Source organism: Scomber scombrus, chromosome 14 (genome assembly GCF_963691925.1).
Source record: "Scomber scombrus chromosome 14, fScoSco1.1, whole genome shotgun sequence".
Lineage (NCBI taxonomy): Eukaryota > Metazoa > Chordata > Actinopteri > Scombriformes > Scombridae > Scomber > Scomber scombrus.
The window spans coordinates 20,079,085-20,095,686 of NC_084983.1; the positions used below are offsets into that span (position 1 = coordinate 20,079,085).

Consider the following 16,602-nt stretch of genomic DNA (forward strand, 5'->3'; position numbering starts at 1 on the left):
GCCAATGTAAAGTTCATTGACTAAGTCTTTGGAAAGTGGCCAGTTCTTTTAAATGTGCCATGTAATGTTTTAAATAAATTGATTAATCTGTTGTCAGAATCAAATTAATTCAGCTTTCGTCGCCTGCTACTTTACGGGGAAATAAACACACAAAGAAGACATGACTTCCGGTCAATTGTGTAAGCAGAGGTAAAGATGTCTGCATCTATGTCCACCTTTTTGTCTGCGGTTGGGTCCTTCTCGAAGTCATTGTCTTAATAAATGTATATAGCTCCATTTCCATCTAGAAAACATTAAAGTGAAGTTTAACCTTTGACAGTTAACATTTATGATTGTAAAACTTTGCAAAAAAAGAAATCTAAGGAGATTGATTAAAATTTAGAAAATACTCTTTCATGTATTGATCATTACAAAAAAAACAAAAAACATTTCCAAGTAGAAGCTCAAAGCTGCAGATAATAGCTGCTGCCTACCAAAATAAATCTACCCCAGGAAGATTCTTTTGGTCATCTTTTTATGGAGAAATTAACTGGTTTGAAACTTGGATAATTAAGTTAAGGAAGTTATCTTTAAAAATCTGGCATCGTATATATCCACTAAAAAAGACATTAGAGAGATTTAGAATATATATTGAATACTCTTGTGACTTCTGTGGTGTAGAAGAAGAAACAATATTTCATTTATTTTTTCACTGTGTATACAGTAAAATATTTTGGGTAGATGTAGCCTACAAAATTTTATAATGAGAAAAACTAATAAGACATTTCATCTCAGAGATAGAGATGTTTTTTTACACTTTAAAAATGAATAGAAAGACAAAGATTTTGTTTATCTTGTACAGTTAATTTTGTTGCTGGGAAAATTCCATATACATAAGAAGAAATAGACTGACTACAAGCCAAAATTTGGACACTTTGCTCAAGAACTAAATCTAAAAAAAAAATGGCACCACAGTTAAGGACATTAAAAACAGTAAGGCATTGAAAACACAATGTATTTTTGAAAAATACTTCATGTGATTGTTTCCCTAGCAGAAACAGTTTGTTTGTATATATTGTTTATGTTTAATAAAGAAAAAAAGAGGAAAAACAAGATAAACCTATCAGTCTACATGTGGGACTCAGAGCACTGCTGGACTGTATCATCTGTTTCCGGAAGTGACGTCAGAGAAGGGGAGGAGCCACGTGGTCCGGGAGAGGCTCCGTCTGGAAAATCTCGTGGAATAACACTTACCTTAAACGCTAATAATATCATCACTTTTCCATTCATATTTGACGCCTTTTTTTATTTTGATATTCTTTTTTTTACTCTGACGGCCTATCGCGGCTGCATAGAGGGAGGCTGGCTCTCCTGACCGGCGTATTTAACCCCACAGCCTCACATTATGGAGAAGTACTGGATGTTTACGGACTGTGTCTCCGAACAGGACGCTGCAAAACCGAAACTGCTTTACCCCCTTAGCAGCTAACGTCTGCTTTTTTTAACCTTTATTTGCCCGGCTTTTAATTTTTTTAATTACTCTCGGTACTACAAAATCAAGTAAGCGTGTCTATCACCCATATCTATCTATTCATACCAACCATTAATAAGCAGTGGGTTATCTTCTCCTGCTTCTACATCTAAAGTTAGTGGGATACAATCTGCCTGAAGTAAAATGCCTGAAACCAGTTTTTAAGTTTTTTCTCTGTTAAGTTTGACAACGTTTTGGTCCAAAAATGAAGGCATCCCAGGCTCCCGGCATACGTCTTATCACGTCTTTTTCTCGAGATAGTTGGTAAGTTTTCATTATTCCTATTGTTCCTCCACATTTCCAAAGTATAAAGGAGTTAATGGCAGCCTCATTACCACTGAGACCTTATCTTTATCTCCCTGCTGTAAATGATTGGCCTAAACACATCGATAAACATGCATTGTGGTAGTCTTTAGTAAGGTTAGTAAAACCCAATTGATTCATTGTGTAATTAGCCAATTATTTATAACTCAATATCTATTACACAATTATAATTTCTGCTTTTTTTATGAGGGGGTTGACATTACTGGTATTATTATAAAAAAAATGTGAAGCCAAGCCAAACTCCATTTAAAGAGATGTCATTTCAGAGCTTCCTCTCTTGTTGACATAGATTTGACCCGAAACGAGTCAATAGCTTCGCAGTATTTCAGGAATTTCACAAGACAAGGGGTATGCTATTGTTATTACATCTCAGTTTCTAGTATGCTTTCACACTATTTTTTTTTTAAATTCACACTTCACACGCAAAAAAAATGTGTGGAAAAAATGATATTACAGCAATGAAGACCCTGATGTTCCAGCAGTTTACTATGCAAGCCCATTTCCTCATGCAAGAAAACATAAAAGTGCAAATGAATAAATAATATGTCTACTAGTTATGATTTTGTTATTGTTCAAATAATAATTGTGTATCTTGTCAGTCTTGCTTATCCTCTTGACTAACACTGTTAGAAATGAAAATATAGTTTTCCCAGAGCCTAAAGTGATGCCTTTAAATCGCCTTTTTTTTGTTCAACCAACCATCAAAAACACAAATAATATACTATACTAATCATTTTAATAATGTTGGACTGGAAAAAAGCATCAAACATCTCATTTAAGAAGCTGGAACCAGCAAATGTTTGCTTTTTTGCTGAAAAATTGACTGAAACGATTGCTTGATTATCAAAATAGTTGCAGAGTTATTGTCTGTCAACTAATCAATTAATTGACTCATCTTTCCAGCCTTAGTGGAGATGCAATAGAAGATCTTATGCTCTTAAATGAGTGTATTCCTGAACAAGAAAAAATCTATGTTTCTACAGTTTATTTTTCATACTAAGACAGAGCATGTTGTAACAGGACTCATACACATCTAAACACTTTACCAGCTGTCTGTTTGTCACAAAATACTTTTAAAACTTGAGAGTGATCAATAGTTCATGTTAATTGAAACTCTTTCTCACAGTGTCCCGCCATGAATTGAGACTAAGTGATAAAAAAGCAAACATAATGAACAGCTGGAGGGGGCTCACATGGCAGTTTTAGTACATTGCATGTGACTCTGTACACGATCCTCACGCAATGTTGTTGTTTTTTCCCCTCCACTTTCAGCTAACAATAAAATTACATTTTGAATGTAGGATGTGTGTGTGTGCATGACAAGGCATGACAAGGGACAGGTGAAGGTGGACAGGTGAATGACCCAGTGTTTTCTCAGGAGTTAATTACATATTGTATTATATAATTTTAATCATCGCTGGAGGGTGATCATAAAAATGTTCTTTTATGTGGTTTTATTGTATTCTAATGATTATGACGCAAGGCACATTTTCATGTGAGGAGTCAATAAAGTTTTATCTCCTTTATTTATAACAAACAGGGTGTGACCTACTTACTGTGACCTTATTAGGTTCACCTGTACAATTTAATGCAATCCAACTCAACAACCCTGCAGTAAATCCTATTTTTGTAAAGTTGATAATGTAAGATGGTGTGTTGGCGTATTGGACTGCTGTATATAGAAAGAAACTGTATTATTATCACGAAAGCTTGATGTTTCTAACATGCCATCATAGTTTATTACCATCAGGTAGATGTGATTGCATGTGCCACCTTATAATAATGATATCAGATGTATAATTTAGGCATAAATATGTTACTAATATTAACTTGGCTGATTATTATTCTGTTTTCGCAATGTACAAAATAAGAAAATATTCTGAATAACCAGTATTAAAATACATTGAAGTATTCCTATAAATCAGAATAACTTTTCTCAAATGTGTGTGTTTTAACGTCTCCTTTGCAGGTATCGAAGTTTTATTCTTTTCCTCACCTTCCTCTTCTACACTGCCTACCATCTGTCACGGAAACCTATCAGCATTGTAAAGGTGACCGCGTCAATTCAGTTCATTTTTATCTACAGGTGTTAGAGGATTTTTGCAGGAGCTTGATAAGTGTGGCTTAGAGGTCAAATGCCTTTTAAAAGACTCATCAGAGTTCCTTTATGTGAGTTTGGAAGCCATGAAAATAACAAAAATGTCTCTCTCTTATCTTCTTGTTGCTGAGATGCTGAGATATTTTGCAAAGTTTGAATAAAACATGGGATCAAGAAACTCCCTGAGCGTCCCAGTTAGCTTCAGTCGAACTTCATCTTCTTTTATCCTCATTAATACATATAAATTAATGGAAGAAAATGTGAATCAAATTTCTTATTCAGGGAGCTAGACAAACATTTGATTCTCATCACAAGTTCCTGCAACCTCTCTATAATAATATCAATATGAAAACATGAATTTAACACTTTCCCTTGTTTCCTTGTAGTCTTTCTAGTCTTGTATTCTGTTGTGTCTGAGAGTTTTGTCAAGGTTGTTTCATCTGCTTCTTGTGTTTTTCTCACCGATACTCAGAGTGAACTGCACAGAAACTGCTCCACAGTTATTCGGCCACCAGATCTTAACATAACCAATAATGCCACCTGGTGTGACTGGGCACCCTTTGGTAAGTCCTTCACTTGATGCCATCCATAATTCACTAATTAGTATATTATGCAGACAGTATTTACTGATTATTAACTGATTGTGATATGAGAGTAAATGAGTCTGTATTTGTATTGGTTGATAGTAGATTGCTTTTTGTGTGTGTTGATTAATTGTCTTATTTATGCACTTATTTTTGAGAGAGCACCATCTTACCACGCTAAGTCATGCCTTTCAGCAAACACAAATGAGTGCTTACATCCTTAATGCTGTACATCTCTTACTGTAAAGTGTTTCATAGAAAGGTAATAGTCTCATCTGTGTCATCTCTGTAGACCAGGACAACTATCAAACCCTATTCGGGGTCTTGGATAACTCCTTCCTGGTTGCCTATGCCATCGGCATGTTTTTCAGGTTTGTATGTGTGACTGCTGGATGATTTTGTTAAGTTTTTGTCTGAATGTTTGTGTCATATTGAGTCTTTATTATTCCTTGTGTTTACAGTGGGATATTTGGAGAGCGCCTACCTTTGCGGTACTACCTGAGTTTTGGGATGCTGATGAGTGGATTGTTCACATGTCTGTTTGGCCTCGGTTTCTACTGGAACATTCATTCTTTATGGTACTACGCTGTCATCCAGGTAAAGATACAACATACTGCAGCTCACTCAAACAGGTTTTGCTCACTGACTGGTTGTAAACAGCCAGGAGGTAACTTATTATCGGGTTACTTTCTCTGCAACCTCTCATCCATTTTCCCTGACAGAACTACTGCATACAGCAAAATCACATTAGGAGAGAAAAGAGGGAAGCAGATATCTTACAAGCTGACTCACCATAAAAACTTCACCCATAGCAACACGCACTGGCTAGATTTAGCTGGTTGTTCAGCATTATAGGATATTAATGTTAATCCCAGTATGGAGGCACACTCAGGGTCTTTACAACCCACGGTATTGTTTTGTTCAACACACTGAAATCAGACTGTATTGCTGTCTTGACTTTATAATGAGAATCACACTCACCATGCAGAGACTGCAGTTGTGTAAAAGTTGTATTACATCGAAAATGTTGTGATTATGTTTTTCAGTTTTTTATGAGTCTGAAAATGCTGTTAAAGCTGAATTTGACTGGTTTAAAGTCTGTCAGAAAGCTGCATGATAGATAGTTTGTAGTTTAGATGAATGTAATGCTGTTTTGCAGCTCTGAAGTGTCAGATGAGCTTCCCACAATCACATGACTCCTCCCAGCAGTCAAATTCCTCAAGTAAATTCACAACCTATGGCAAACAAGAGAGAAAGATCAGAAAGATTTTGTCACTATAAATCTGATTAGATCTATAAATTTGACATTTGTAAGAAAAAAAAACTCTTTGTGACACCTGCAAAGAGAACATTCTTAATTATCAAATGTGTTAAAAACTGAAGCACCTACATGCAACTATCAAAAAAAGCCCACTTCTTCAACATATTGATTAACAACATTATTAACTCCTTACAGGTTTGATCACGGTGGACTCTATGGGTCAGTAAGGACCTCATTTATAATCTCATCCCTTTGAAAATGTGGAGATCTCATGGTGGCTTAGTCAGGCTTTACTCACACGTATCACATGACTCACACATTGTCACATTACTACAGGCGTGTGATGTGGGAATGTTGAAAGCACTTGTTCACACTGGTGCCCTCTCACCCTCCTTTATTTGCAACGTTTTTTTAGGGTTGCACCGGTGTTATGAGGCTGTGATGCACTCAGTTAACATTGTCTGGTCTCTCTCGATTTGCTCCAATCTGCAGGTCATGAACGGACTGATGCAGACCACCGGATGGCCAGCAGTGGTGGCTTGTGTCGGCAACTGGTTCGGAAAGGGGAAGTGAGTACTGCAGGCCGTGTACTGCTGGTGCAGTCTTGCTGACTGTGTAGTATCAAATGCTGCTGACACACCACAGACACACTTGTCATGTTTTGTGAGCACAGTGAGACCAAGCAAGCTTTTGATTTACTTCAGACCACTCAACTGAAACCTACATCCTGAATGTAAACTTCACCTTTGCATATGCGTGGAAGCTCAAAAACAGGTCAAACTGGTTCCTGAAACTCAGACAAACACAATAAAAATAATACACCCATCTGGTCCAACCCTTTTCAGTGCCTCATCTGCAGTCAAGGTGTTGAGCAGAGATACTAGGCGGACTGAAAAATGTTACTTACTCAATAAATAATTACAGCACCTGTTATTTGGTGTTACATGTTACATTTTTGCCTACAAATTAAACAAGATACTAGCTGTTTCCCCCTGCTTCTAGTTGTCAGGCTAAGATAGGATAACCACATCTAAATTCAAGCTCCGTTCTTAATGCACAGATGCATTTAAATGTCAAACTGCTCCTTTAACATGACTGTTGTCAGTGTGCATCCCTGAACATATTATAGTATACAGACACATAGAATATACAGAATACAAAAGGTCTAAAGTGTAAAAGCCTATTTAAGAGCTTTTTACCAAGTCATGTTTTTGAAGCGATTACTTGACGGCTCGTTGACCTACAATAGGAGCAGCAGAGTGTAGAGATCACTCATGGTCATTGTGTACTTGTGTTTTGATCTTCAGGCGAGGGTTCATCATGGGTGTGTGGAACTCTCACACCTCAGTAGGAAACATCTTCGGTTCCCTCATCGCAGGTGCCTTCGTCTCCTCAGCATGGGGGATGTCTTTCATCGTGCCCGGCATCATCATCGCCTGCACTGGGATCCTGTGCTTCTTCTTCCTAGTCGAGAGTCAGTTTCTGTTCATGACACACACACACAACTCTGACATAGTCAAATATTGGAAATGGTTTTGGATTACTTCATGAAGTCAGAGTCAGTAAAGGAGAGACAACTCTGCAGTGCCAGAAAGGAACTGTGACATTTTAGGGAAATGGACCTTTCCCCTGTTATTACCCAGTCAGTAATCTCTCAGTACAGGGGCAGGTCTGGACATGTTTAACATAGTTAGGTCGAAAACTTAAAGCAGGGCAAAATTCTCAACATATGCCTTTTTTACATGTTGTTTTTATGATTACATTTGCTTTGTCTTTAAATTATGAATTGCTGTAAAAAGACATTTCTGAGTCTCCCCTTTCCTCTGTGTTTCAGAACCTGAAGACGTCAACTGCACTCCTCCTCAGCACCACGTGAGTAAAAAACTGAATCATTCATTAATTCCTGTACATTCATTACAGGACTGGTTGTGGGTCATGCATGCCTGTGTTTGTGTGTTAGGGTGATCAGGAGAGCACTGAGACAGAGCCTCTCTTGCAGAACTCGTCTCACGCCGTCAACGGTTCCATCACCACCGAGCCTCAGGAGATTGTCGAGGAGCAAGCTGAGGCCATAAGCTTCTGCAGGGCTCTCAGTATACCTGTGAGTGGGAACAACTGCTTTTAAACTACGGAAATTACATGTTTGTATGATTGTGTATCAGATATTTGTGCCAGTAGGAAGGGAAGCTATATTTCATATGTAAAATGTGTTTGTGGTTTGAAAAGTGATTTAAAGCTGCTACATGTACATGTAGGATTTGATCATTCATAGTCTAGCACCATCTAGTGGTCACAGTGTCATCAGGATTGTTTAAGTTTAACTCATGCAGTAGTAGCTATTTGAAATATGCTATAGTCACAAAAATACACACACTTTACTGTTACATATTTTTAACAAAGATTAATTGTTTTGTGTGAAATTAATTCAGTTCATTTAAATTCAGCTCTCTGAGACACTAGACTCAGAGTTTCATCAAATCAAAACCATTCCCACTACAGTCAGAAAGGAAAGGATCACATTTTTTATTAAATGTAGCAGTAATCTTCAGAGCAAAAAAGCAGCACAGGCCACATATTTAATGGTGAGGATTGTTTGATTCAGCTCAGCATGTGTCAGTGATTGCCCGTCGTTACTCTTCTTACATAAAATCACATTTTGAATGGGTTTGTGTTCACTTGCTGTGTCTCAGAAAGGGAATTTTGAGTTACAGCTCTGTGTTAATGATGAGACTTTGAGATGGTGAAACGTTTCTTAAGTGCTTTTCACGGTTTTAAATGTCTGTCAAAGGGAGTGGTGGAGTTCTCGCTCTGTCTGCTGTTCGCCAAGCTGGTCAGCTATACTTTCCTGTATTGGCTTCCTCTCTACATCTCAAATGTTGGTCAGTATTCACACACATGCTTTAATTTTTACATTTATGTACTAACGTGATACAGTTATAACTGCATAATTTAAAGATAAGTTAATGTATGTTTTTCTTTCATTTTCAGCACATTTTGATGCAAAAGAGGCCGGAGACATGTCAACACTATTTGATGTAGGAGGAATCGTGGGTAAGATTTGAGCATCGACTGATAAGTCATATCACATAAATTCATTGATTTGATTTAATTTGATTTTCCAACCTTTTTATGATGGAAAAAGTAGATGGAGATACCTTAGATAACTCATGTAGAAGTAAATAATCTTGGCAGTGTAATTTTTAGTCTCTATAGAAGCAAAGAAAGGCCTTAATTAGAATTTTATAAGCAACTGAAAACCTAAATGTAAATATGCTGGTTCACAAATTCAAGTAGAAATTTTAAGCATGCAGGTTTTCCAGTGATTAATTTTAATTAGTTGATTCAATTCAGACTCAACTACTCATCCTAAGTCGCTCAGATGTTGAAGTTTCAACTGAATTTTACCAATCTGGTTTTAGTAACTACATTTTTAGATCAGAATTTGACAGTTTGAGCAACTTGAATATCTTTTATTTTGATATAGATATTACACATTTGGATTTGCTAAAATCAAGATTTGCTAAAATCTGATAAAATCAAGATTTTGAAATTGCACCACTTTAAATTACCCTCGAAATGTTCAGGGGGACTGAAAACACGTACAAAAAATGTACAAAAACTGGAGCATAAAAACAAAACTTTGCCGTTTTACCAGGGGTTATTTGTTTCTGAACACTTGCCAGGTAAGTGGCTGAAACCCAAGAAGGTTTATGGCTTGGCTAAGAAAAAGCTTGGCATGCAACCAACTCGTAAAACTATAATGTGTCAATTTTATATTTCTGTTTGTGTACAGATTAAACAAAGGAAATATACTATGTTAATATGTCAGCTTTAGAGGTGCTGGAAGGCAGATTTTGTTACTCGTGGAGGGATCCAGGGTTGCCGTTTTCCACCTGTTTCCAGTCTTTATACTAAGTTCACCAGCTGCAGTTATTAAAGTGGTATCCACTTTCTCATCTATCTCAGCCAGAAAGGGACTAAGTGTGTTTCCTGACATGACAAACTTTTGCATTTCAGTAGTGACAAAAATGTCATAATTAGATATTCAGTTGTTTCAGGGCAACATTTATTTGTTTCAAGTGACTTAACCGTAGATGTTTTCACTTGCCGAGAGGGTGTCATGCAGCTAAACTTCAAAAGAGGTCAGACTGACTTTGAAGTTACTGTTGCCATACCCTGGAGCATAACTGCCAGTCACTATAGAAACCTGTAATTAAAACATATTGCAAGGATTACAGCAGCATCACAGGGAGGCTGCAAACAGTATGGTTGATATTAAAAATATGCCTAATAAATGAGTTGTCATTACAGGATAAAAATGTCTTATTAACATCTGGTCTATTTCAAATCTGGTGTTACTCTCCCCAGATCAGTTTTATATTAGTGTTGTTTTTTTTGTTTTATTCCTGAAACTGTCATCATAATGCTTTTACCTGACTGATTGTGTGCTGTGTCTACAGGAGGCATCATGGCGGGTGTCGTGTCAGACTATACTGGTGGGAGAGCAACGACTTGCGGTATCATGTTACTTCTTGCTGCCCCTATGGTGAGTGTCACCTCATACATCAGATTATATATATTGACAGCAAATACTCTTCTCTATCACGTGCTCCTCAGCTTGATCCCAAATGATATATGTGTTTACACTTCATTGGTCTTTCAATAATCTTCAACTTCCCTACCCAGTCTGTGTGTCTCATTTGTTCCTACTGGAGACGTAAATCTTAAAATATATATAGTTTGATTCATGAAAAAAGCCAATGTGATTTTTTAAAACAGCAACAACAGAACCTGTTATTTGTTATTATTTTACATGTAGAGTTGGGTGAAAAGTCAATATGAAATTGAACTGGCTGTGTATAAGCTTTAAATGTTTCTGTATCTCAAAGTCTTGGTTACAGTTTAGTAATACATTTTCTGAATGATGCAATAATATTCTGTCAAAGACAAGTTTCATGTCATTGATATTCTCTGTATGAATCTGCAAATCTTCATCTGCTAATGTTTTTTTTCCCCATGTTGCAGCTTTTCCTCTATAATTACATCGGGCAAAGGAGCCTTGGCACTACAATTGGTAAGACTTATTTACTGTGTTTTTAACTTTCATTATTTCATTTTTATAATCTGCCTTGTAAACATCCGAAATGGTTTATTTCAGTGATAAAATGTTTGCATGTAAACTCAGATCTTAAATTGGGCATAAAGACTGAGCTGGAAAACTTACGGACACAAATTTTAATCTTCATGAAGGATGGTCAAACAGCATTTAACTACCATAAGTCATATACAATAATAACAGTTACTTCCAATCTCACTACATACAACCCAATGAATACACACACATCTGCAGGTGGGGATGTTTGAGGAAAAACTCTACACAGACAGCGGCTGCAGTCTGCATCGAGCCTCATCATCATTTCTGTCTTTTTTTCTGTGATGTTTGGGACAGTCAGAGTTGGCTAGTTGGCAAACCAATGTTTTATCTTATATTAAACCATCAAGACCCAAGTCATCAAAAATACATTTGACCACTGGTTTAATTACTTGAACAGTTTTTTAACTACATTGATTTTTATGAATACGAAGTTGGTTTTACTTACAGTTTTTTTTATTTCTGTATGTAGGTATGCTGCTGGTATGTGGAGGCCTGGTGAACGGACCATACGCCCTGATCACTACTGCTGTATCTGCTGACCTGGTAAGACCTGATGCACCACAAGAAACTCAATCCTCTGCTTTATGTCGCTGCCATCCATCCCTGCTATGCTTACCTAATACACTCTTCGCATTACAATAAATATCCTTCTCTGTACTTGCATAGATATATTTTAGGGACAGATATGAATGGTCTGGCATGTTTGTCAGCGGTAGGAAGAGGTTTAAAGTACTCATGTAATTTGTCAGTAACGTACTTAAAGTAAAACTTAGATTATGGTTTAAAACTGCTCAGTGTGTAGAACACACAGAAACACACAAATAAAGGATTAAAGGATTTGGCTGGCAAATCTTATGTGCAGAGACAAACCAACTATTAACTTACAAGTACTGTTTGCTTATCCAAAGCCTGATTCCTCTGTGCCATAGGACTCTGTTGTTGTGCAAAAACTATAAAAAACATTGTTGCACTGGCATCCTTCCTTCCTTTGTCCATGAAGAAAGAAAGCTTGTTTAGAAACAGCTCCAAAGAGTAAAAACAGTGATAAGATTGTAACCTTCAGGAGTGAGATTCCTATAACTGTGTATGAGTGAAACGTTGCACCAACTTGTACATGAGACATTTCTCAAATAACTTAAGTACAAAGTCAAGAGGTTGTGTTATGTAGCACAAACAGCTAGAGAACCTCTGTAAACAGAACCGTGTTTCTGGATGTCTACAACACAGAAGAATACAACATATCAGACTTTGGATAAACACACAATACTTGTAAATAGGATCAGTTAATTGTTGGTTTGGCTCTACAAATGAGATTTGTTGACAATAAGAAAAGAATGGAAAACCTCCACCTATATCCTGTAAGTGCAACAGACAGTTAAAATAACTATTGGTTTAGTTTTTTTCTTTATCTCTGCCCGTTTTTCCTCTCTAGCCCTCTTTTCTTCTCCTTCTCTCTGTGTATTTCCCTGCTTCTTTGACTGAGGACCGATTATTTACATGATGTCTTTGTTACAACAGGGAACACATGAGAGTCTGAGAGGAAACTCAAGGGCATTGTCAACAGTGACGGCAATTATTGATGGGACCGGCTCAATAGGTATGTATGAGGTGTCTGACCTGTAGAGATCCTGCATCTTTTCGTTGATGTTTTCTTTTACATTACTCCATTAAACCATCTTGAATCATTATACAACCTGCCCAGCACATAATACAGTACAACACACGCAACACAAGAAAGACATTTTTTGGCAAATGCCTTTAAAGCTCTAAAAGGTTGAAACTTTTTTATGGTGCTCTACTTAACAACGGAGGTTTCAGTGCATTAATGTTTGTGTGTTCTCTGTAGGCGCTGCGTTGGGTCCTCTGCTTGCCGGTGTGATCTCTCCCACTGGTTGGAACAACGTCTTCTACATGCTCATCTCTGCCGACATCTTGGCCTGCCTGGTCAGACAAACTACTTCTATCTATTCACTGATGTCATTTTTTAGTCTCTTATAGTACAACTCAGCACAATTAGAACATTATTTGTCATGTTTTGGATTATTGAATTGTCTTGACTCATGACAATGTTCTTGTAGTTTTGTAAACACTGTTGTTTGTTTGTCTTCAGTTTTTGTCCAGGCTCGTTTTCAAGGAGGCTCAGGGCTGGTGTGGACATCAACCTCGTGCTAGAGGGTGAGACTGATGCCCATCTCAAAGATGCAGAAAGTTTGACTATTGTATTCAGCCTAATCATTTAGATCTAGATCTAGGTTTAGATGTATTTTTCAGCTGGTACAAAACCAAAATATCATACCATTACAAAAATTATAAATCTATAAAACCATGTTTAAAACTACCAGTAAGGATGTGATGACTACAAAAAAAAATACTGAATGCCAGCCAGATTGCCTGTTGGAAATGGTAAAAAGGACACACACCCTACACTCAGTGCCCATCCTAAATCTGCCATCGGAAAGGATGTTTGTGACGCTGCTAGATTTGACATTTTGTTTGAAGCACACAAGCCTTAAATTACAGTTTCAAGGACAACATCCACAGTTCTCCTTCTGTGCAAAAATGTATTTAAAAGTTTATCAGAAGATAATATGAGACATTAGCAGTTTGAGTTAGTCAAATAAAGTCGATATCATACACAGTTACATTTATTTTTGTTAAAATGTCCCTGTTTGTGTCTCAACACTGTTTTCCTGTTAAGCTGCAGTGGGAGTATAGTAACAAAAAGAGGGAATTGTGCACTAAAAAGACTGTAATTGAAAGATATTGATCTGATTAATTTGAGTGGTTGAAGCTTTAAATAAACTGGATTTTTTTTCTCCCATCACTCATATTAGTACATTATAAAGGGATCTTCTAATGGGCAGTATAAATGATTACAGCAACAAAAACATGTTTCAGTGCTCATTTTTGCACCTGATCCTATATTTTAAGGTATGCAACTTAGAATGAATTCATTTAAGGAATAGTACAACATTTGAGAAAATATGCTTATTGATTTTCTGACTGAGAGATGAAGAATGATACTCTCACTGTATTAATGAGTTACATGACAGTGGTATTCATCCTTTCCTCTAACTCTCTCTTAAAATCATCAGTTCTGAACAAATACTGAACATTATAAGCAGGATATATACGTCTAATATTAATTAACAAACAAACTGTAACTTTTTATTTATTTTTTAATTCCAGGTTCAAAGAATTCTGAAATACACCACTTAAAAACTGGGAACCACACATCAAAGAGGGAAACAATGTTTTAGACAACTGACCTCACCTTACCGTGGACGACGTCTTTCCATCATGGTTGAATGGAGACCGAGCAATCAGGGAAGATTCAAGGCACTAAACTGACGATTCAAGCCTTCTTCTCTTGTAAAACAGAGACAATTATATCTTTATTAAGACAACGCTTTTTTATGACTAATCTACTCATTCTGACTTGTTTGTTTTATTATTCTTTTATCATTAAAGTGTACATACTATCCATTTTCCTAATTTTGTCTTTTTCTGTCTCCTTGGATACCACATCCTCACACTATACACCATTTCAGGTCCTTGCAGTTTGGACGTGCTGCTGTTTCCAGATTTGATATGTAACATGATGATTTAGTCTTTAAAGAATGTTTAACTAGCAAAGTTAAACAGGTTTTTTTTAGTTTTTTTTTTTTAATCACACCAGCATTTTTAATCTATGACAACTTTATGCATGAAATTATACATGATTAGCAAAAAAATCTACATACAGGATATGAGAAAAAAAATAGACCTCTTGATGAGAGTCCCAACTTAACATCCTGTTATGCTTGTGCACTGTCAGACATCATGAAATAAGGAGCACAATTCTCTGATAAATTACTGTCTGAAAAGGGCTTTTGATAGTCCGCCAGGTCTGAGTGTATTATACTGTGTGTGAGTCAAATAAAGCAACCTAAAGATCCCACAGGAACACAAAAAAAACCACGACATGCATCCAAGAAAAACATTTAGAAAGAACTGGTTGAAATTAGTACAATTTCTAAAGCAAGAAACAATCTCCCTCTTGTTTTTCTTGCTATTCATGGTGAAAATCTGAGAGTATACTATGTATCAGTAGTTATTAAATAGACAAAAAGCAAGTTAAACCCTTATCAGACATGCCCATCATCTGTTTTAATGACATAAAATCAAAGTTAACATGGGGTCTTGGAGAGTTAGAGGTAAAGAGAACTGATTCCCTGAGACTCAGAGGATCATATGGCACAGTTTCCACTTCAGTAAAAACGTCATGTTACTCACTGTATTTATAATTGTAGTGGTTGGCTTTATAAAATAGTTGAAGCCATGAGTTATTTAGCTCAGAGTTTCATACCGCTGCAAAAAACTTCTCTAAAATGAAATGAAATATACAATGGTCACTCAAAATAATTTTTTTTTTTTTTTTTTTTTAAATGCATTACACAACCTAACAAAGAAAAGTAATTATGCACTTCTATGAATGTCTGATAAACAGGACACAGACCAACAGCAGGAAATAAGAGACAAAGTAAACAAGTGTCCAACAGACGAACTGGAGCAGCTTCAGAGTCACGTTGGAGACATCAAATGAAAATACATGGAACACACTCCAGCAGTCATGACATGTGTGAACAACAATTGTCATATTTCATTTATCTTACAGTTTATAACCTGGTTCAATCTGAAACTACTACAGCAGTAACATATTCAGACAGACTAACATTTCAAGGCCTCAGTATGCTTCAAATGAGGTGCCTGTTGTACCGCTGCAACAATACAGGCACTCAACAAAGTAGTTAATTTCTGAAACAATGTTTTCCATGCCCTGTTTTTCCTATTCAAGGCCTGTTAGCTTGTTATACATATATCATATTGAATGGGGAAGCCATTGATGGCAACAATTAGCTTTTACTACATTTGCCTGAAGTGCTTTTGCATTTTTGAGTTAGGGTTGAACATTTTTGGAAGGTTGATTGTGCCCAAGTCGTTGCTTTGGAGCATGAGAGGATGTTTGCACAAAATTAAACTGTTTTCAACTTCTCCAGGTTGAGCCATTGTGCGACTTTTGGGTCTTGAATGTAGCTAAAAACCTCTTTTAAGATCTCTTTTTAAAAAATTTTACACAACTTCTCATTTGTAGGATTTATCACCTGAAGACTACGACGAAACATAAAAGATGAAGATATTCTCGAAGAGAGCAGGAGGCGGCTACGACAGCAGGCTTTCTTCCCCATTAGTCAGCTATAAAATAAGACTTTAGGCATGGTCGGGCAACATGCTATATAAACTAGTTTATTTGAAACATACTGAGAACTTAACACATGAAGGCAGAAATTCACGCTTTGTTTCAAATCTTAAGTATTTCAATATATTCATAACTAAATCAGCAACAGTAAAAGTTTAAGTTTGTGAAAACACATCCTTGTATGTATTAATAGAGTTTAACACATACAACCAAAGCCAGTGTTCTGTGTGGTTTGATTAGATTTTACTTTGATTGGTCCATTAGAGCATGACATCAACATCAACATTTTACAGCCGAGCAATGCCTACTTCAGGACAAAATTACAAATAAATCAATCAATCATGTGAAATGACCAAAACCGTTTTAACTTTCGCAAACAATTTAATAGTTGGTTCATGTATAATTGCATCACTTATTGTAAGAAGCTGATA

The 16,602-nt window shown here is 36.5% G+C and overlaps 1 protein-coding gene across 2 annotated transcripts; it reads left to right on the forward strand.

The window, feature by feature from the left end:
• The first annotated feature begins 1,180 nt into the window (after positions 1-1,180).
• Positions 1,181-14,423, forward strand: slc37a2 (solute carrier family 37 member 2). 2 transcript variants are annotated; one of them, XM_062433466.1, is made up of 18 exons: positions 1,181-1,774; positions 3,804-3,885; positions 4,405-4,495; positions 4,809-4,887; positions 4,978-5,113; positions 6,270-6,346; positions 7,085-7,251; positions 7,612-7,649; positions 7,738-7,878; positions 8,566-8,656; positions 8,766-8,828; positions 10,238-10,323; positions 10,803-10,851; positions 11,402-11,475; positions 12,451-12,529; positions 12,779-12,876; positions 13,043-13,107; positions 14,122-14,423. In XM_062433466.1, the coding sequence occupies exons 1-18, from the start codon at positions 1,716-1,718 to the stop codon at positions 14,135-14,137; spliced, it is 1,491 nt and encodes a 496-aa protein (XP_062289450.1). In that variant the 5' UTR covers positions 1,181-1,715; the 3' UTR covers positions 14,138-14,423. The 2 variants fall into 2 exon arrangements, with proteins under 2 accessions (XP_062289450.1, XP_062289452.1); XM_062433468.1 differs by having other exon boundaries at positions 7,777-7,878.
• The last annotated feature ends 2,179 nt before the right edge of the window (positions 14,424-16,602 follow it).

Coding starts and splice junctions, on each gene's coding strand:
- slc37a2 (XM_062433466.1), top strand. CDS start 1,716: ATGAAGGCATCCCAGGCTCCCGGCATACGTCTTATCACGTCTTTTTCT. Junction 4,496..4,808: donor GTGTGACTGGGCACCCTTTG/GTAAGTCCTTCA, acceptor TCATCTCTGTAG/ACCAGGACAACTATCAAACC. Junction 7,650..7,737: donor GCACTCCTCCTCAGCACCAC/GTGAGTAAAAAA, acceptor TTTGTGTGTTAG/GGTGATCAGGAGAGCACTGA.